Source organism: Pristis pectinata, chromosome 3 (assembly GCF_009764475.1).
Source record: "Pristis pectinata isolate sPriPec2 chromosome 3, sPriPec2.1.pri, whole genome shotgun sequence".
In the NCBI taxonomy this organism is placed as follows: Eukaryota; Metazoa; Chordata; class Chondrichthyes; order Rhinopristiformes; family Pristidae; genus Pristis; species Pristis pectinata.
This window is the reverse complement of record NC_067407.1, coordinates 1,346,546-1,368,188: the sequence shown is the minus strand read 5'-3', so window position 1 is coordinate 1,368,188 and position 21,643 is coordinate 1,346,546. Positions and strand designations below refer to the sequence as shown.

Below are 21,643 nucleotides of genomic sequence, written 5' to 3'. Positions count from 1 at the left end.
ACAGATATCCTCGTACACAGGGACATTCTTCACTGAGTCCTTAAACACCCTGATTTCATCAGCAATTAATCAGCCTCACTCTGTGACTCTGAAAGGTCAGGCAGCTGGGGCCTTCTGCGGCAGTTCCCCGCTCTCTCTTCTGTCTCCCTCAGTACCACCCCCTCGCCACAGTGTGCCTCTCCCTCAGTACTGCCCCCCTACAGTGTGCCCCTCCCTCAGTACTACCCCCCTACAGTGTGCCCCTCCCTGAGTACCGCCCCTTTTTTTTACAAGACATTTATTCACTAAAAGCACTACAAAAAAACACCCAACATCAAATACAGCAGATCTAATACAGAAAGAAACGAGGCAAAACTAATACCCACGCAACACCACGCCCCCCACCGCAACACTCAGTACTTCATATCAAAATGGCATTGGTGTCGTCCACGACACACGTGATCCCCTGAGGGGCCCACCGAGCACGGAACTCGGCCAGGATGCCCACGGAGACCGCGTGCTCCCTCTCCAAAGACACCCACGCGCGCACGTAAGTGCAGAAGACAGGCAGGCAGGCCGACTTGCCGGTACCCTCGGCCGCCCGCCGCCGCGTCCCGTGGATGGCCAGCTTGGCCAGGCCCAGCAGGAGACCCACCAGGAGATCCGCCGCGCGCCCCGCCCCGCGCCGCACCGGGTGCCCGTAAACCAACAGCGCCGGGCTGAAGTGCAGCCAGAACTTCAGCAGCAGCCCCCACAGATACTCGAAGAGGGGCTGCAACCTCTCGCACTCCACGTACGCGTGGTACACCGTCTCCTCCCGGCTGCAGAAGTGACAGGCGGCCGGGGTGTCAGTGAACCGGCTCAGGAAGTGGTTGCACGGCACCGCCCGGTGCAGCACCCTCCACCCCAGGTCCCTGACGTACAGCAGGAGGACTCCCGCGTAGAGAGACCTCCACTGGGGACCCTCCCCGCCGCCGGCCGGCAAGACGGACCGCCACGGCGTGTCCGGCTGGCGGACCAGGGCGAGGAAGTGAAAGGTGTGCAGGAACAGCCCGTACAAGCACCACCTCGGCGCCTCGCGGAACGGCACCTTTGGCGTGTCCTCCAGGCGGCTCAGGTAGTGCTGAGCCGCCTCCCGTGAGAGATGCTGGGCCCTGGGCCCCACCAGCAACTCCGGCAGGGCGGGGGCTGGCATGGCCGGGACCTGCCTGGTGTCCCACCCCCGGCACCCGCCACGACCGGAGGGGGAGCGGCCGCGCGCTCGCCGCACGACACCGTGCCCCACACCCGCATCAGATCCCGGTAGAACCCGGGCAGCCCCCGCACGGCGGCACGGCCGACACCTGCTGCTGGGAGACGCGCCCCCCCCCCCCCGGAGGCAGCGTCCCCGGCGGAGGAAAAAGGTGGCCAGCGCGTGCCACCGCGGGGGGCGCTCGGTGTACAGGTATCTCTGCAGCGCCCGGAGGCGGAGGGCCGCCAGCTGGGTGTGCACGCACACCAGCGACTGACCCCCCACCGCCGACGGCAGACAGGACCGCTGCAGAGACCCAGTGCCTCTGCCTGCCCCTGAAGAAGTCCGTCAACCTCCTCTGGGTGGTGGTGACGAAGACGTTGGGCGGCACCAGCGTGGCCAGCCAGTACCACAGCATGGAGGCCACCAGCTGGTTGATGACCAGCGCCCTGCCCCGGTACGAGATCCCCCGGAGCAGCCCTGACCAGCGCCACAGCTGGGCGGAGACTTTCGCCCCAAACTCCTGCCAGTTCGCCGGCCAGGACCCCTCGGCCGGGGACAGGTAGACCCCCAGGTAGAGGAGGTGCGAGGTGCTCCACTCGAAGGGCCGTAACTCCTCCGGCAGGGAGTCCGCCCGCCACGGACCCACCAGCAGACCCCAACACTTCGCCCAGTTGACTCTGGCGGAGGACGCGGCCGAGTAGACCCGTTGGCACTCGCGCATCCTCCACAGGTGTGCCGGGTCAGTGACTGCCAGGAGGACGTCGTCGGCGTAAGCCGAGAGGACGATCTCCGTCGCCGGCTCGCGCAGCACCAGACCCGTCAGACGCCTCCGAAGGAGGCACAGGAACGGCTCAACGCAGGCCGTACAACTGCCCCGACGTGGAGCACCCCTGACGCACCCCCCTCCCGAAGCAAAAGGGCGCCGTCAAGGACCCATTGACCTTGACGAGGCTCTCCGCGGCGGTGTACAGCAGCCGTGATCCACCCTGTCGAACACCTTCTCCTGATCGAGGGAGAGGAAGGTGGCCGACACCCCAGCCTCCCGGCACAGGTACAGCAGGTCCCAGACGAGGTGGACGTTGTCCTGGATGGACCGGCCTGGGACCGTGTACGACTGGTCGGGGTGGATCACCTGGGCCAGCACGGAGCCCAGATGATTGGCCATCGCCGGGGTGAACACCTCGTACTCGGTTCAGAGGAGAGACACCAGGTGCCAGTTCCGCAGACTGTGGAGAGCCCCCTTCTTGGACAGAAGGACCACGACCGCCCTGCGCCAAGAGAGGGGCATCTCGCCCGTCGCCAGGCTCTCCCCCAGCACCCTTGCGTAGTCCTCCCCCAGGGCATCCCAAAAAGCACGGAGGAACTCGACCATCAGCCTGTCCAGCCCCAGAGCCTTGCCCCGCAGGAGCTGGTCCAGGGCGCCGGTCAGCTCCTCCAGACTCAGGGGAGACTCCAACTGCTCGACAGCCTCGGGGTTGACCCACAGCAGACCCTCCCACAGAGTCGCGCACGCATCCCCGCTGGACGGATCAGGCGAGAACAGGACCACGTAAAAAGCACGGACCTCCCAGGCGATACCTGCCTGATCCGTGACCAAGGATCCATCCGCTGCCAGCAGCTCCATGAGCCACCTGCAGACACCCCGCCAGTGCTCCAGAGAGTAGAAGAAGGGCGAGGCGTGGTCCAGACCATGCAGCATCTGGACCCGCAATTGCACGTACGCGCTGCGGAACCCCTTGAGCTGTAGGCCCCGAAGCGCCTTCTTCACCCCCGGTACCTGTGCCAAAGGGGCGAGTCCTTGGCAGGTGGCTCCAGCCGCTCGACCTCGGACACCCACCCCCTGGTCGCCCCCCTCACATACTCCTGGCAGAAACCCCGGAAGTGGGCCTTGCCAATGTCCCACCAGAGCCGGAGGGAGGGGAAGCCCCGCATCTCCTTGCGACAAGCCATCCAAAACAGGCGGAACGAGTCCTGGAATTGCCAGTCATCCAGCAGCCGGTTATCGAAGTGCCAGTACGTGGACCCCACCCTCGTGGGCAGCGGACTGAGCGCCACCCACACCAGGCAGTGGTCCGAGCACACCACTGGCCGCATGGAGGCCGCCGACACACAGGAGACGTGCGCCTTGGACACATATAGCCGATCGATCCGTGAACCCCCAACCCTCCCAGACCTCCGCGAGAAGGCGCGGGAGTCCAGGTGAAGGTTCCGCCAGATATCGACTAGAGCAAAGGACTCGACCAGGTCCCGCAGCAGCTGCATGGATGTGCGGCTACATTGGGGCCCAGAGCGATCCCTCTCCTCGAGGGTGCAATTGAAATCGCCCCCAAGGATGACGCACTCGCCCCTTTCGAAGGAGCCTACCAAAGCAGACACCTCCCGGAAGAAGTGCGCTTGCGTCGGGCCGAGCTCAGGGGCGTACACGTTGACTAAGTGCAACGGCATGCCGTCCACGCGCACGGCCAGATGAAGCAGACAAACCTGCAATGTCTCCGGCTGGAAGGTCGGGGCCAACAAGATCGCCACCTCGCTCGAAGTGGAGCTGAGGTGACTCATGTAGACCCCCCCCCCACCGCACCGCTCCAGGAGCCAGGCGGACTCGTCTCCCAGAACAGTGTTGGTCTCCTGCAGGAAGCTCACCGTGTACCTCCCGTCCCGCAGGACTGAGAGGTGGTGGAACCTGCAGAGAGACCCCCTGCTGCCATTGATGTTCAGGCTGGCGACGGTGACTGTCATGATGGCTACAGTACACTCCCCTCCCCGACGCTACAGGCGGAAGGAGCAGGGCTCCCCACCGAGCACCCCTGCACCCTGCACTCCACCTCCAGGAGCAGCTTCAGATCTCTGCTTAAGATGCCCCGGATGAACTGCACAACACCAGGCAGATTCCGCCCCTCCCGGGCGGCGGCCAGCTTGGCCTTGTTCTGCTTCCTCTATAGGTGTCCTCCAGGAACTCCCGGATCCCCTCCATGGTGACGGACTGCGACAGGGCGCCGGGGTCGAGGTAGTCCTCCAGCTCGTCGTCGGAGGCACCCTCGCCCTCATCACCGGTCCCCAAGTTCTCATCCACCTCCAGGCAGGTGCCACCACCGGGCGACGCGCCCACCCGAAAACGGGGAGCGACCCCCTCGGATGTTCCCACCCCAGGGATGACCCCTTCCCCAGGATCAGCGACAGGAGGAGACCCCGCCGCCCCCGGGTCCAGGGGCCTACCCTGACCCTGGTCCCGAGGTGGGGCAGGACTGGACCCCCGCGCACCGACACCGCTCTCCTCCACACATCCCGCCCCCTGGGTGGGTGACTCGCAGGCCCTCACAGAGCTCAAACGGAGGACACGAGTCAACAGGGCCATGTCCACTGACACACCCCGGTCTTCCCCCCCTCCAGCAGCACTGGGAGGGTCCCCACCCTCCCCACTCACAGGGGCACCTCCGCACGGTGCAACCGAGCAGGCTGGTGACCCAGGGGCACTCCGCCTCCCCTCAGACACGGGGGCAGAACGCACGCTCTCAGGACTCCTGGCTTCGATGGCGGCCACGAGCTGGGAGACCACCACCCCGGCCGCTACTGGCCCCTGAGGCAACCCCGGATCCGCGGGGCCCTCAGTGGGGCCGACCCCCTCCCCGGCAGGTGTGCACTCCAGGCACGCAGCCTCAACCGAGGGTGGGTCCTCACCCTCCGACGGTCCCCACTGCACCGCAGGACTGCCCACCGACACGGGGGGTGCGACCTCGAAAGAAGCCAAGTCAGCCCCCTCAGCGTCGCCCCCCCTGCTCCGGGGGGTCGCCGGCCGAACACACGGCCTTCACCAGGAGCAGATCCCCCCGCCTCGGGCGACCCCAGTCCCTCCGACCCCTCAGACACGTGCCGGCGCCGCTTCATCCCACTGGGGTGTGGAGGCACGGTGACCTCCATCTCGGAGGGAACCTCAGCCTCCGGCATCTCACCCTCCCCCTCGACCTCCCCCGGCACCCGTGGACCCCCAGAAACCACAGGGACCCCCATGTCCGGACCGGAGGAGGCCTCCGGCACCTGCCCCTCCAGGGGTGAGGCCTGGAGGTGCTTCTGCTTCCGCAGCGCTTTCCGACTCCGAACAGTCGCCCACCCCTCCCCACTGCCCGCACCCCGCTCACCCCCACCCCCCTCCCCCACCGGCACAGGAGGGGCAGCGGGGGCAGGGACAGCGGGGGAGTGGCCACGGCGGGAGCATCAATGGCATCTGCCTGTGCCGCCGAGGCAGAGCCAGCAGCCTGGCGGCCGGGATAATGCTGACGGACATGCCCGAACGCCTCGCACGCGTGGCACCACGGACGGCCTGTGGCCCAGAAAAGGGCCAGCTGCCCCTCGTACGTGATCCGGAAATGCCCCTCAGTGTCCCCTCCCCGCGCCAGCTGCATGAACAGCGAGCACTTGAAAGAGTACACGTCCTCAAAGCCAGGTACGACCGGCTTGAGTAGCATTGGGGTGATGCTCGACTGCACCTCGCCCAGAGACCGCAAGTGAGGGAGGAGGACCTCGTCAGGGATATGGGGAAAAACATCGGACAGGACGACCCACTGCGCGGGGGCCCCCACCGGCTCCACCGGCATAAAGACATCCCCCGACGTCAGCCCCCTGCCCAAGGCCAAGGACACCTCCTTCTCGGATCGCAATACAAACACCAGTCTACCAAACATTCTAGTGACCGCTACGACACCTGCCCTGCCCCCCACCGCCTCAGACATGGCCCGCAGGCCACCCCCCAGTCCGATCGACGGAGGCACAGAGCAGCGCACCGCATTGTTCAAAGTCAACAGTCTGAAGGGTGACGTCTTTCCCAGTAGCCACGCCTCCAGGAGCAGCGACGGCTGTGTAAGACCGAGGCTGCGTCACGCCCGAGGCACAGGCAGCCGTGATAAGTCCCTACGCAGTCAGAATTCAAAAACACACTGCCTGCCCGATAAGCAGCAGCACAGTAATTAGGTCCACAAAAAGCAGTTCAGAGAAAAAGAAGGTGGGAGACGTCTCCAGATAAGCAGTCTGTGAGCCGAAAACCCCAGCGCCGTCCCTCCCGCACGCAGCAAAGCGTCCGCCGGCAGCTCGGCCCGACGTTTCCCCGGCCACACGAAAGTCCAGGAGTCTTTGAGAAACTCTTCACCCAGGCGCCCTGGGCCAAGTTCTCCAGTGGGAGGAAGCTGGCCGATAACACAGGCCAGAGGACCTCCAGGTCCGGCTCCCTCAAAGTTCGAAACGAACCCTGGCAACTCGCCAGCCACTGCCGCTCCCACAGCGCCTGGAGATCAGCTCCAATAGCAGGGGAAAAAAACAGCCTCTCTCGAAGAGAAGCTGCCTCAGCCCCCGCTCCAGACAAAGAACACACACTCCTGCAACTTCCAAAAACATTCCGAACTCACTCTTGTAGATTCTTCACCAATAAATCAGCAGTTCAACAGACAGCACATTCAGTACCACCCCTCCCTCAGTGTGACCCTCCCTCAGTACTGCCCCCCCCACAGTGTGACCCTCCCTCAGTACCACCCCTCCCACAGTGTGACCCTCCCTCAGTACCACCCCTCCCACAGTGTGACCCTCCCTCAGTACCACCCCTCCCTCAGTGCTGGTTCAGAATTTGACAACCAACATTGTGTCTCTGGGCCCAGCTCGAGGTCTAGCTGTGGGTCTGAGTTCCCGAGGGTGGTGTCTGTGAGCGTTCAGTGTGAAAATGTGACAGTTCCTGTCTCGGAGACCTGGATCGGGTAGTGATTCTCTCTGGGACTATAGAGGCCAGTGTGCAGCTGCTGAGAGCTGGGATCCAGGTGTGGAGGGGACTGAGCTGAGCTGAGGTGGTGACTGAGCCGTTGACAGTTAAAGCTCACGTCTTTGTGTCTGAGAAGATGCATTGACCCTGGGGCAGGGGAGGGAGGTGGGTGAGTGGGGAGGTGTGCTGGGTCTGCAGTGTGGGCAGCGGTGTGTGACCAGGGTCTGTCGGTGGCTGACCTCTGGGTTTGGTCCTCAGGCAAACGCTGAGCTGGTGACCAGTCTCCTCCACGGTGGGGCGGATATTCAGCAGGTCGGGTATGGAGCTCTCACGGCGCTGCACATTGCCACTATCGCCGGGCACAGTGAGGTAAGGCTCCACCCCTGCCCAACGCATTCATACCGCAGCGGGCAGAGCAACTGCCTTACAGTGTTCGATCCCGACCCCCATTGCTGTCTGTGTGGGGTTTTCACGTTCTCCCTGAGACCACGTGGGTTTCCCCCGGGTGCTCCTACATCCTCGGTGTAGGTTTCCTCCTACACTTGGAGTATTGTGTTCAGTTCTGGTCACCTCATTATACGAAGGATGTGGAAGCTTTAGAGAGGGTGCAGAGGAGATTTACCAGGATGCTGCCTGGATTGGAGAGCATGTCTTATGTGGATAGGTTGAGCAAGCTGGGACTTTTCTCTTTGGAGCAGAGGAGGATGAGAGGGGATTTGGTAAAAGTGTATAAGATTATGAGAGGCATAGACAGAGTGGACAGGCAGCACCTTTCCCCCCGGGCGGCAATGGCCAATACCAGAGGACATCAGTTTAAGGTGCGTGGAGGAAAGTTCAGGGGAGATGTAAGAGGTAGGTTCCTTACACAGAGAGTGGTGGGTGCCCGGACCGCACTGCTGGGGGTGGGGGTAGAGGCTGATACAACAGGGACGTTTAAGAGACTCTTAGAAAGGCACATGGTTGTAAGAAACATGGAGGGTTATGGGCTGTGCAAGAGGGAAGGGTTAGATTGATCATGGAGTAGGTTTATATTGGTCAGCACAACATTGTGGGCCGAAGGGCCTGTACTGTGCCCACTGTTCTATGCTCTATCCCAAAGGTGTGTAGGTCAGTGGGTTAATTACCCCCAGTGTGTGGGTGGGGGGTAGAATCTGGGGGGAGTTGATGGGAATGTGGGGAGAATGAAATGGGATCAGTGTAGGGTTGGTGTCAATGGGTGGTTGATGGTTGGCACAGACTTGATGGGCCGAAGGGCCTGTTCAGATTTGGATGAGTTTATTGTCACACACACCAGGGTGCAATGAAATTCCTTGCTCACGTGACAACAGATTCAGTGATGGGCGTAGAACAGTGGAATGGTGTAACGTATGCCGGTGCGGTCTGAGGTGGTGCAGAGAGAAATGCTGATGCGAGAATGAAGATTGTGAGGACAGGTCAGCAGCAGCGGGAAGGGGACTGGTTCAGGAGTCTGACAGCAGTGGGGCTGCCATCAGTGCTCCGCACTCTGTGATGGGCCCTGAACGGGGAGAGGAGGGGATGGTGGGGAGGGAGTTGAGCAGGAGAGGCACCCCTCCTCTGATCCCTCCGGTTCCTCTCTGCAGACTGTCGACATCCTCCTGCAGCATGGAGCTTTCGTCAATGTTCAGGACGCCGTGTTCTTCACTCCCCTGCACATCGCCGCTTACTTTGGCCACGAGCAGGTAACGCTGTAGCCCCTGTGAGCCGTGGGCTTTAACCCAGCGCTTCCACCGATCGATGTGCTCCAGGTGAAGGTATTCATTCTCCACGGAGGTGTGTTGGAGCAGGAGAGCAGGACGTAGCTGGGCTGGGACCCACCCCATCACATCCACTCTCAGCTCTCCGTGTCGGGAGGGGCGGGGGTGGAGATACATCGGTGCTGGAGGAAGCACAGAGAAGGTTTACCCAACACAAGGGGTTAATCCAGAAAATCAGGACAAACTGCAGATGCTGGAAATCTGAAATAAAAAACAAAATGCTGGAAACACTCAGCAGGTCAGGCAGCATCTGTGGGGACAGAAGCAGAGTTAATGTTTCAGATTAGGACACTTCATCAGGACTGGGGAAGACATAAAACAAGTTATTTTTAGGATGCAGAGAGGGTCAAAGGATAGGTCAAAGGGAATATCTCTGGTAGGGTGAGGCCAGGGTTGCTGTGGGGATAAGTAGTTAAAGGGGGCAACTAGAGTGGGACAAACAAGTGTGATGTGTTGTAATAGAAGTCAGGGTTTGCAGATTCAGAGGGAGATAATTAAATGGGGCCAATGTCATTGACGGATACGCAGCAAAACAGGTCAGTTCTAGGACAGACGGGGAGAACGGGTTAGCAGAAGTTGGAGCGTCCGACAGTGAGAGCAGAAGGCTGCGACGTTCCAGGACGGAAGCTGGGAGGCTGCTGTTCAGTCTGGGGGGGCTTTCAGGTCATGACAGGGTGTGGAGACTGTTTCCACTTGAGTCTGGATAGGCTGGAGTGAAGGAGGCTGAAGGGTGACCTTATACAGGTTTATAAAATCAGGAGGGGCATGGATAAGGTGGGTGATCACTGTCTTGTTCCCATTGTAGGGGAGTCTAAAACTAGAGGGCATGGTTTTAAGGTGAGAGGTGAAAGGGGACCTGAGGGGATGTCTTTTCACACAGAGGTTGGTGGGTGTGTGGAACGAGCTGCCAGAAGTGGTAGAGGTGGGTATAGTTACAACATTTAAAAGACACTTGGACAGGTCCATGTATAGGAAAGGTTTACAAGGATATGGTCCAAACGCGGGCAAATGGGACTAGCTCAGGTAGGCATTTTGGTTGGCATGGACAAGTTGGGCCGAAGGGCCTGTTTCCCTAGGGCTGTATAACTCTGTGACTCTATGAGTGAGACTAGAACTCAGGACCCTCAGTACCAGACCATCCCTGAGAATCCCCATCGGGAATTCGGAGGGGCCATCTCTCCCTGGAGAGCGGTGGGAATGTGGGATTGGAATGGGAATTGGAATTGGTTTATTATTGTCACGGGTACCGAGGTACAGTGAAAAACTTGTCCTGCATACCGATCGTACAGGTCAATTGCATTGAGGTAGTACAGGGTAAAACAACACAGAATGCAGAGTAAAGTGTTACAGTTACAGAGAAAGGGCAGTGCAGGCAGACAATAAGGTGCAAGGCCATAACGAGGTAGATTGTGAGGTCAAGAGTCCATTTTATTGTACTAGGGCAGTGGTTTTCAACCTTTTTCATGCTGCAGCCCCCAGAACATGTCCTCGTTAGATGGCAGACCCCCAAAGCCCACAAAATCAAACAATCGATAATTCATGCATACAACACTTAAATTACTGCACACAGGCACCGATAATTACCAGCGGTGTCTTTCAGTGTTCAGTTCAATGTGAAGCTTGTGGCTGTTTTGCATTGCAGAGTTTGTCCAACCTGGTGGTATGTGCGACAAACATACGCGTATGTAGTCCTCAATATTCAGTCTTGATCTGTATTTGGTTTTCACGGCAGTGACTGCAGAAAATGCTATTTTGCACAAGTAAATGGTTGCAAATGGTAACAGAACATTGACGGCTTTGCTGGACAGCAGCGGATACTCCTGGGAACATGCTATCCAGAACGACAACAGTGACATTCAGTTGAACTGCAAGCACAAAGTCCTGTCAGCTGACAGTTCAGCCAGTTCTTCTTGTTCACGTCCAGTTAAATCAGAAATTCAAACGGATTTCGAATCCAATCAAACATGCTCGTGTCATCGTCACCGAAATACTCATGGAAATAATGTGACAGCTGTTGAATATGGTTCAAAACAGTGCTCGCAATGGCCTCTGTCTCAGTTTTGTTCACTGTCAGAAAGTCAGCCAGCAACGGAAACACATCATAGACACCTTGCTCGCATCTTCCCTTCCAGAGACAGAGTTTGGAAGGCATTGATTTTGTCATGTGTTTTCAGAACATTTGAGCCAGGTCCTTGCAATGATAGATTTAAGCTGTTCAAAATGTTGAAAATATCTGCAAGATAAGCTGATCTGGCAACCCACGTCTCATCTGTCAAGAACTGTGCCAATGACCCGTTATGCTCATTTAGAAAAATGAGCAGTTCATCTTGCAATTCATATACATGCTGCACAACGCGGCCACGTGACAACCATCTGACTTCTGTATGTAGCAACAAATGCTTATGCTCGGCTTCCATTTCACGGCATATGTTTTCAAACAAACGATGATTGAGCGGCCTGGCTTTGATAAAGTTAACAATTTTAATGCAGGTGGAAAACACATCCGCAAGATTTTTATCCATATCCTTTGCAACCAAAGCCTCACGGTGAACCATGCAGTGGGTTGCTGCTACATGTGGAGCTACTTCTTTCACTCGTGCAACTAGAGCCGACTTCCGTCCCGTCATTGCGGCAGCACCATCCGTGCATACTCCAATACACTGTGTCCACGCCAATGCTAATTGTACAAAAAAAGTGTCAAGCACACGGAAAAGTTCTTCACCAGTTGTACGCCCTGGGAGCGCCTTGCAAAACAAAAAGTCTTCCAAAGCCTCTCCTTCCCGGCAATATCGAACATGTTCAATCATATCAGAAATATGAATATTGAATTCATATCAAAAATATGAATATGTTCAAAGAGGATGGGTTGCACTTGAATCCCAGGGGGACAAATACCCTGGCGGGGAGGTTTGCTAAGGCTACTGGGGAGAGTTTAAACTAGGATTGTTGGGGGTGAGATCTGAACTGGAGAGACTGGGGAAGAGGTGTTTGGCTCTCAAATAGAGAAAGCTAGTAGTAGGTACAATAGGCGGGTGATAGAGAAGGGACGTGCTCAGACAGGTTTGAGATGTGTCTATTTTAACACAAGGAGTATTGTGAACAAGGCGGATGAGCTTAGAGCTTGGATCAAGGCTTGGATCAAGACTTGGAGCTATGATGTGCTGGCCATTACAGAGACTTGGATGGCTCAGGGACTGGAATGGTTGCTTCAAGTGTTGGGTTTTAAATGTTTCAGAAAGGACAGGGAGGGAGGCAAGCGAATTGTGGGAGTGGCACTGTTGATCAGAGATAGTGTCACGGCTGCGGAAAAGGTGGACGTCATGGAGGGATTGTCTACGGAGTCTCTGTGGGTGGAGGTTAGGAACAGGAAGGGGTCAATAACTTTACTGGGTGTTTTTTATAGGCCGCCCAATAGTGACAGGGATATTGAGGAGCAGATAGGGAAGCAGATCCTAGAAAAGTGTGAGAATAACAGAGGTGTTGTGATGGGGGATTTTAATTTCGCAAACATTGATTGGCATCTCCAGACAGTGAGAGGTTTAGATGGGGTGGAGTTTGTTAAGTGTGTTCAGGAAGGGTTCTTGACACAGTATGTAGATAGACCTACAAGAGGAGAGGCTGTGCTTGATTTGATATTGGATAATGAACTTGGTCAGGTGTCAGACCTCTCAGTGGGTGAACATTTTGGTGATAGTGATCATAATTCTATCTCCCTTACGTTAGCACTGGAGAGAGATAGGAACAGACAGGCTAGAAAGCTGTTTACTTGGAATAAAGGGAATTATGAGGCTCTCAGGCAGGAAATTGGAAGATTAAATTGGGAACAGATGTTCTCAGGAAAAAGTACGGAAGAAATGTGGCAAATATTCAGGGGATATTTGTGTGGAGCTCTGCATAGGCGTGTTCCGATGAGACAGGGGAGTCATGACAGGTTACAGGAACCGTGGTGTACAAAGGCTGTAATAAATCTAGTCAAAAGGTAAAGAAAAGCATACAAAAGGTACAGAGAGCTAGGCAATGTTAGAGATCTGGAGGAGTACAAGGCTAAAAGGAAGGAACTTAAGAAAGAGATTAGGAGAGCCAGAAGGGGACATGAGAAGGCCTTGGCGGGCAGGATTAAGGAAAACCCCAAGGTGTTCTACAAGTATGTGAAGAGTAAGAGGATGAGATGCGAAGGGATAGGGCCTATCAAGTGCAGCAGTGGGAAAGTGTGTATGGATCCGGAAGAAATGGCAGAGGTACTTAATGAATACTTTACGTCAGTATTCACTACGGAAAAGATCTGGGGGGTTGTAGTGGGGACTTGCAGTAGCCTGAAAAGCTTGAACATGTAGATATTAGGAAAGAGGAAGTGCTGAAACTTTTGGAAAGCATCAAGTTAGATAAGTCGCCAGGACCGGATGAGGTGTCCCCCAGGCTGCTGTGGGAGGCGAGGGAGGAGATTGCGGTGCCTCTGACGATGATCTTTGCATCGTCGATGGAGACGGGAGAGGTTCCAGAAGATTGGAGGGTTGTGGATGTTGTTCCCTTATTCAAGAAGGGAGTAGGGATAGCCCAGGCAATTATAGACCAGTGAGTCTTACCTCAGTGGTTGGTAAGCTGATGGAGAAGATCCTGAGAGGCAGGATTTATGAACATTTGGAGAGGTATAATATGATTAGGAATAGTCAGCATGGCTTTGTCAAGGGCAGGTCCTGCCTTACGAGCCTGATTGAATTTTTTGAGGATGTGACTAAACATGTCGATGAAGGGAGAGCAGTAGATGTAGTGTATATGGATTTCAGCAAGGCGTTTGATAAGGTACCCCATGCGAGGCTTATTGAGAAAGTAAGGAGGCATGGGATCCAAGGGGACATTGCAGTGTGGATCCAGAACTGGCTGGCTCACAGAAGGCAAAGAGTGGTTGTTGAAGGGTCGTATTTTGAGTGGAGGTCAGTGACCAGTGGTGTACCTCAGGGATCTGTACTGGGACCCTTACTCTTTGTGATTTTTATAAACGACCTGGATGAGGAAGTGGAGGGGTGGGTTAGTAAGTTTGTGGATGACACAAAGGTTGGGGGTGTTGTGGATAGTTTGGAGGGCTGTCAGAGGTTGCAGAGGGACATAGATAGGATGCAGAGTTGGGCTGAGAAGTGGCAGATGCAGTTCAACCCAGATATGTGTGAAGTGATACATTTTGGTAGGTCAAATATGATGGCAGAATATAGTCTTAGTGGTAGGACTCTTGGCAGTGTGGAGGATCAGAGGGATCTTGGGGTCCGAGTCCATAGGATGCTCAAAGCGGCTGCACAGGTTGACTCTGTGGTTAAGAAGGCATATGGTTTATTGTCCTTCATCAATCAGGGAATTGAATTTAGGAGCCGAGAGGTATTGTTGCAGCTATATAGGTCCCTGGTCAGACCCCACTTGGAGTACTGTGCTCAGTTCTGGTCGTCTCACTACAGGAAAGATGTGGAAGCCATAGAGAGGGTGCAGAGGAGATTTACAAGGATGCTGCCTGGAATGCGGAGCATGCCTTATGAAAGCAAGTTGAGGGAACTCGACCTTTTCTCCTTGGAGAGACGGAGGATGAGGGGGGGACCTGATAGAGGTGTATAAGATGATAAGAGGTATTGATCGGGTGGATAGTCAGAGGCTTTTCCCCAGGGCTGAAATGGTGGCCACAAGAGGACACAGGTTTAAGGTGCTGGGGAGTAGGTATAGAGGAGATGTCAGGAGTAAGTTTTTTACTCAGAGAGTGGTGAGTGCGTGGAATGGGCTGTACATGGAGCTGAGTGAAATAGAGGGCTATGCATAAGCCTAGTAATTTCTAGGGTAGGGACATGTTCGGCACAGCTTTGTAGGCTGAAGGGTCTGAATTGTGCTGTAGGTTTTCTATGTCTATGTCTATAAACCAACAACTGTGCAGCACTGGCAACATCAGTACTTTCATCGAGCGAAATCCCAAATCTGACTTACTGAAGACGTGCTGTCAGCTGGTTCTGTATATCTTCCACCATATCGCCAATTCTTCTGCTTACTGTGTTATCAGACAGTGGAATGGCTCAGTTTTTGACTGGATTCTTTTCCCAGTACAACTTCGCACATATCTACTGCTGCAGGCAGTATAAGCTCTTCTCCAATTGTGTGAGGCTTTCTGGAACGTGCTATTCGTAATGCTATCAAATATGATGTGCGAAGAGCCTTCTCATTTACAGTGGCGCAGGCTGTCATTTTGTCTTTCTGCTTGAGGTACAGCTGCTTTTGCCGCTCAGAATATTCCTTCAGCTTACTGGCAATATCTGGATGCACTGTTGTTAAATGGCACTTCAATTTCGCTGGTTTCATTGCATCGTTGGACAGTGTTTGCAAACATACAACACAGAGAGGCTGGTCTGCATTTGTCCGCACTACGATGAAGCCATATGAAATGTATTCTGGATCGTACTTGCGTTGTTTTCTCTTTCGGTCACCCTTATCCCCTTCGTCATCAGTATCTTCTGGTTTCTGGTCAGCTTTTCTCTTCAGAAATGTCTCCACACTCAGCAATACATGCTGGACAGTTTAATTACTATTACTGATAAACAAAATTATCAAACTAATCTAAAATTTACACGCTTGCACACTTTTCTTTTACCTGTGATGTCACTGTGGCGTAAATGCACGGTAAGTAAGCAATATTATTAAGGCACACCAACAACGTCACTCAGTCTCGCTAACACTACAGTGCACAACAGAATAGTAGTGAGTAGTGAACACTACTGACTGCTCTGACTACACAAATCGAATATTAAGCAGCAGCTTACCAGAAGGGAACACCGTCTAAGACTCTAAGATGTCACCTATAACAGATAGAGTAGATACGGCTGATTTTCTGAACAGTAGAAAACTGGAGCAAGCAAGTAAGCTACGTCTTTGTAACAGGTCGCTTTTCCATTTTTTTCTTGGCTTGCTCGTGGACCCCCTGGCAATGAGCCAGGGTCCGCGGACCACAGGTTGAAAACCTCTGAACTAAGGAACCATTCAATAGTCTTATAACAGTGGGATAGAAGCTGTCCTTGAGCCGGGTGGTACGTGCTTTCAAGCTTTTGTATCTTCTGCCCGATGGGAGGGGGGAGAAGAGACAGAGCCCAGATGGGTGGGGTCTTTGATTATGTTGGCTGCTTCACCAAAGCAGTGAGAAATATAGACAGAGTCCATGGAGGGGAGGCTGGTTTCCATAACGCGCTGGGCTGTGTCCACAACTCTCTGCAGTTTCTTGTGGTCCTGGGCAAAGCAGTTGCCGTACCAAGCCGTGATACATCCAGATAGGATGCTTTCTATGGTGCATCGATAAAAGTTGGTGAGTGTCAAAGGGGACATGCCAAATTTCTTTAGCCTCCTGAGGAAGTAGAGGTGCTGGTGAGCTTTCTTGGCCATGGCATCTACATGGTTGGACCAGGACAGGCTGTTGGTGATGTTCACTTGAAGCTGTCAACCCTCTCGACCTCAGCACCATTGATGTAGACAGGTGCATGTACACTGCCCCCTTTCCTGAAGTCAATGACCAGCTCTTTTGTTTTGCTGACATTGAGGGAAAGGTTGTTGTCATGATACCATTCCACTAAGCTCTCTATCTCCTTCCTGTACTCCGACTCATCGCTGTTTGAGATACGGCCTACAACGGTGGTATCATCTGCAAACTTGTAGATGGAGTTAGAGCAGAATCTGGCCACACAGTCATGAGTGTTTAGGGAGCAGAGTAGGGGGCTGAGGATGCAGCCTTGTGGGGCACCGGTGTTGAGAATAATCGTGCTGGAGGTATTGCTGCCTATCCTCACTGATTGTGGTCTGTTGGTCAGAAAGTCAAGGATCCAGTTACAGAGGGAGGTGTTGAGTCCCAGTTTGGTGATGGGTTTGCTTGGGATTATTGTATTGAAGGCAGAGCTGTAGTCAATAAACAATAGTCTAACGTAGGTGTCTTTACTATCCAGATGCTCCAGAGCTGAGTGTAGGGCCAGGGAGATGGCATCCGCTGTAGACCCGTTACAGTGGTAGGTGAACTGCAGTGGGTCGAGGTTGTCTGGGAGGCTGGAGCTGATGTGAGCCATGACCAGCCTCTCAAAGCACTTCATGATGGTGGATGTCAGAGCCACCGGTTGGTAGTCATTAAGGCACGTTACCTTACTTTTCTCAGGTACCGGAATTGGCTTCCACAGGAAGGGGCTGGTGTGGAGACGGGTTTTGGGAGAAGCAAGGGGAGAGAGGGATGGAGGGAGTGGAGGGGTGCTGATCTCGGGGGGACGTGGTGCTGACACTGCTGTCTCCTCACAGGTAACCCGGCTGTTGCTGAAGTTCGGGGCAGATGCCAATGTCAGTGGGGAGGTGGGTGACCGACCCCTGCACCTGGCCTGTGCAAAGGGCTTCCTTAACATCGTCAGCCTGCTGCTTACAGAGGCCAGCTCCGCCGATGGTGAGGCATCGTAACCTAGCGACAACACGTCACCCTCGGCCGTGTCAACGTGGTGGGAGCGTGTCTGCAGAGGTTAGGGGGTCCTATACCAAGGGGCAAACCCTAAAATCAGAGTCCAGCCAATCAAGAAACCCTTCCTCACTCTGCACAGGAGCAGGAGGAGGCCACTCGGCCCCTCAGTCCTGTCCCACCATTGACTGTGACCACGACTGATCTGCCCCAGGCCTCATCTCCTCTTCTGTGCCAGTTCCCCATCACCCTCAGTTCCCTGATCTTTCAAACATTTACCTCCCTCCTCTTTAAAGCTCCCCCAAGTGATCCAGTCTCCACACCCCCTGGGGCAGAGAATCCCACAGATTCCCCTCCCTCTGTGAGAAGAAGTCCCTACACACCTCAGTTTTAAATGTCTGCCCCTCATCCTGTAACTGTGTCACCTCTTTCCAGACTCTCCCACTGGTGGAAACATCTCCGCATCTCCCCTGTCCTGTCCCCTCAGGGTCTGAGATGTTTCACTGAGGTCTCCCTCATTCTCCTAAACTCCAAGGAATAAAGGCCCAATTTCTTTAACAGCTCTCGGTAGCATGACCATGGTGGTGTGACCGTGGTGGTGTGACCGACTGTGGTGGTGTGACCTTGAGTGATCCTTATTCTGGCTCTCACCCTTTGATGCGTTTTGTGTCTAGAAATCTGTCTCCTTTAAGATGTTCATTGATTTGGTCTCCACAGCCTGTCTGAGGCAGAGAATTCCACAGGTTCATCCCCCTCTGGGTGAAGGTGTTTCTGCCCACCCACACACTGGAGACAATTTTACAGCAGCCATTTAGCCCACCGACCCGCACGTGTTTGGGATGTGGGAGGAAACCGGAGCACCCGGGGGAAACCCCCGCGGTCGCAGGGAGAACGTGCAAACTCCACATACCAGAGGTCGGGATCGAACCCGGGTTTCTGGGGCTGTGAGGCAGCAGCTCTACCCGCTGCACCGTTGGTGAGGAGTGAGTGGACTGCTTTGTGTAGGGAGGTTGAGGCTTGTGAACCCAGTCTCTCGTCACTCGGGGCACTCCCACCCCAGGGGTAGGCATGGGGAACTGGGAGCAGCAGGAAACTGGAACGTCCCCCGGTGACGGGGCTGAGACTTGGCCTGAGTTTGGGGCGGGGAGTCACACCAGCCACACTGAGTTAGTGACGAAGCCGGAGGTCAGGATCCAGGTCGGGTTGGGTTCAGGTCAGGGGTCAGCAGCAGGATTGGGGGTGGGTCAGGATGGGGTCATGCATCAACACGGGGATCTGATTGGACGGTGGACCCACCAGAGTTGATGCCGCCCTGTGCACTCTCAGGGAATGTCCCCGGGAGAGCGCGGTCGGGGCCCAGCTGACCTCAGCAAAACTGAAAGGTCAGAGGGCAAGGGGTCACGATTGATGTCAAGGCCAGAGGTCACCCTGGAGCCCCAGGCCAGGCTGGCAGAGGGGTTGGAGATGGATTAGGGACGAGGTGAGATGTTGGGTTGGGTCCAATATCTGGGTCAGGTCAGGGGTTAGGAGCAGGATCAGGTGTGGGTGGAGACTGGGGTCAGTACTGGCTCAGCGGTCAGGTGATGTTTGGGTTCCAGAGCTGAGGTGTGGTCCCGCACCCTCAGTGAGTGGGGCCTCTCTGACCGACATCCGGACAAACCTCCAGGGACCATCCATCCCCACCTCCACCATCCCCATTCCCCAGCACGTGGTACGTCCCCTCCTCTGCCTTGGTGACTCAAGTACTTGCCGAGGTGTTTGTTCAATGTTGTGAGGGTCTCCCCCACCCCCTCAGGGGGAGCGTTCCAGATTCCAACCCCCTCTGGGGGAGAAAGTTCTTCCTCAGATCCCCTCTAAACCTCTTAACCCTTGCCCTAAACCCCTGCCCTCTGGTTTTAGACACCTCTGCTGAGGGGAAATGTTCCTCGCTGCCCCTTGAGTTATCTGCCGAGATACCAGTGCTTGGTTGTCTTTAGTTACATCTCCGAGGATGCTGATGCGTGTTCCCCTGTTCCCTGGTGATCCCAGTCAACGCCCTGGACAATGAGGACCACTCACCCCTCCACTTCTGCTGTCGCTTTGGCCACCACGAGATCGTCAGGTACCTGCTGCAGGGAAACTTTGGTGTGCAGCCTCACGCAGTGAATATCTACGGAGATACAGCTCTGCACCTGTGAGTGATCAACAACTGCTGCAGCAACTCTGTGGGCCAAGCAGCATCCGTGGAGGCAGGGGGATGGTCAGAGTTTTGGGTCGAGATCCTGCAGCAGGACTGAGAGTGGGGGGAGGGGGGCTGGATGGTGACTGGGGGAACCAGGTGAGGTGGGGTAGTGGGCAGGTGCAGCAAGGTGGGGGAGGGTGATGTCAGGGGAGGGGTGCAAGAGACCCTGGTTTACTGGCGGCAGTGGGAAAGGAACGGGGGGAGTGATCTCCTGTTAGGGAACCAGGCAGGTCAGGTGACAGAAGTATGTGTAGGTGAGCATTTTGGGTCCAGTGACGATAATATCATTAGTTTCAAGTTAATTATGGATAAGGACAGGTCTGGTCCTCGGGTTGAGGCTCTAAATTGGAGAAAGGCCAAGTTTGTGGAAATGAGAAAGGATCTAGGAAGAGTGGATTGGGTTAAGTTGTTTTCTGGCAAGGATGTGTTCAGTAAGTGGAAGGCCTTCAAAGGTGAAATTTTGAGAGTGCAGAGTTTGCATGTTCCTGCCAGGATTAAAGGCAAAGTTAACAAGCATAGGGAACCTTGGTTTTCAAGGGATATTGGTGATCTGGTTAAGAAAAAGAGAGAGGTGTATAGCAGGTATAGGCAACTAGGAACAAATGAGGAACTTGAAGAGTATAGAAAAAGTAAGAAAATACTAAAAAAGGAAATCAGGAGGGCAAAAAGAAGACATGAGGTTGCTTTGGCAGATAATGTGAAGGTAAACCCGAACGGTTTCTACGGGTATATCAATCGTAAAAGGATAGTAAGGGACAGAATTGGTCCCCTAGAAGATCAGAGTGGTCGTCTATGTGTGGAGCCTCAGGAGATGGGTGAGATCTTAAACAGTTTTTTTGCATCAATATTTACTCAGGAAACTGGCATCATGGATATAGAAGGAAGGGAAACAGGCAATAGTGTCATGGAACATATAGAGATTAAAGAGGAGGAGGTGCTTGCTGCCTTACAGCAAATAAAGGTGGATAAATCCCCCGGGCCTGACGAGATAGTCCCTCGGACCTTGAGAGAGACGAATGTAGAAATTGCAGGGGCCCTGGCAGATGTATTTAAAATGTCCTTACCCATGGGTGCGGTGCCGGAGGACTGGAGGGTAGCTCATGTTGTTCCGTTGTTTAAAAAAGGATCTAAAAGTAAACCAGATAATTACAGGCCAGTGAGCCTGACATCAGTAGTAGGTAAATTATTGGAAGGTGTTCTGAGAGATTGGACATACAAGTATATGGACAGCCAAGAGCTGATTAAGGATAGTCAGCATGGCTTAGATCATGTTTAACTAATCTTGTAGAGTTTTTTGAGGAGGTTACCAAGAAAGTAGATGAAGGAAAGGCTGTGGATGTTGTCTACATGGACTTTAGTAAGGCCTTTGACAAGGTCCCACATGGGAGGTTAGTTCAGAAGGTTCAGTCACTAGGTATCCATGGAGAGGTTGTAAACTGGATCCGAAATTGGCTGAGTGGGAGAAGACAGAGAGTGGTAGTGGATGATTGTTTCTCAGACTGGAGGCCTGTGACTAGTGGTGTGCCTCAGGGATCTGTGCTGGGGCCATTGTTGTTTGTTGTCTATATCAATGATCTAGATGATAATGTAGTAAATTGGATCAGCAAGTTTGCTGATGACACTAAGATCGGAGGTGTAGTGGACAGCGAGGAAGGATTTCAAAGCTTGCAGAGGGATCTGAACCGACTGGAAGAATGGGCCAGAAAATGGCAGATGGAATTTAATGCAGACAAGTGTGAGGTGTTGCATTTTGGGAGGACAAATCAAGGTAGGACATACACAGTAAATGGTAGGGCACTGAGGAGTGCGGAGGAACAAAGGGATCTGGGAGTCCAGATACATAATTCCCTGAAAGTGACGTCGCAGGTAGACAGGGTTGTAAAGAAGGTTTTTGGCATCCTGGCATTCATAAATCAAAGTATTGAGTATAGGAGTTGGGATGTTATGGTGAGGTTGTATAAGACATTGGTGAGGCCAAATTTGGAGTATTGTGTGCAGTTCTGGTCACCTAACTATAGGAAGGATGTCAGTAAGATTGAAAGAGTGCAGAGGAGATTTACTAGAATGTTGCCGGGTCTTCAGGAGTTGAGTTACAGGGAAAGATTGAACAGGTTAGGACTTTATTCCTTGGAGCGCAGAAGAATGAGGGGAGATTTGATAGAAGTTTACAAAATGATGAGGGGCACAGACAGAGTTAATGCGAGTAGGCTCTTTCCACCTAGATTAGGAGAGATAAATACGAGAGGACATGGCTTTA

At 54.3% G+C, this 21,643-nt stretch overlaps 1 protein-coding gene across 1 annotated transcript in view; it reads left to right on the top strand.

The window, feature by feature from the left end:
- Nucleotides 1–21,643, top strand: part of tnni3k (TNNI3 interacting kinase) — a 175,960-nt gene that overhangs the window by 12,677 nt on the left and 141,640 nt on the right. Inside the window, exons 5-8 of the mRNA XM_052011797.1 lie at nucleotides 7,209–7,319; nucleotides 8,552–8,650; nucleotides 17,018–17,156; nucleotides 19,194–19,338. Coding sequence (XP_051867757.1) covers nucleotides 7,209–7,319; nucleotides 8,552–8,650; nucleotides 17,018–17,156; nucleotides 19,194–19,338 — 494 coding nt within the window. The remainder of the gene's footprint in view (nucleotides 1–7,208; nucleotides 7,320–8,551; nucleotides 8,651–17,017; nucleotides 17,157–19,193; nucleotides 19,339–21,643) is intronic.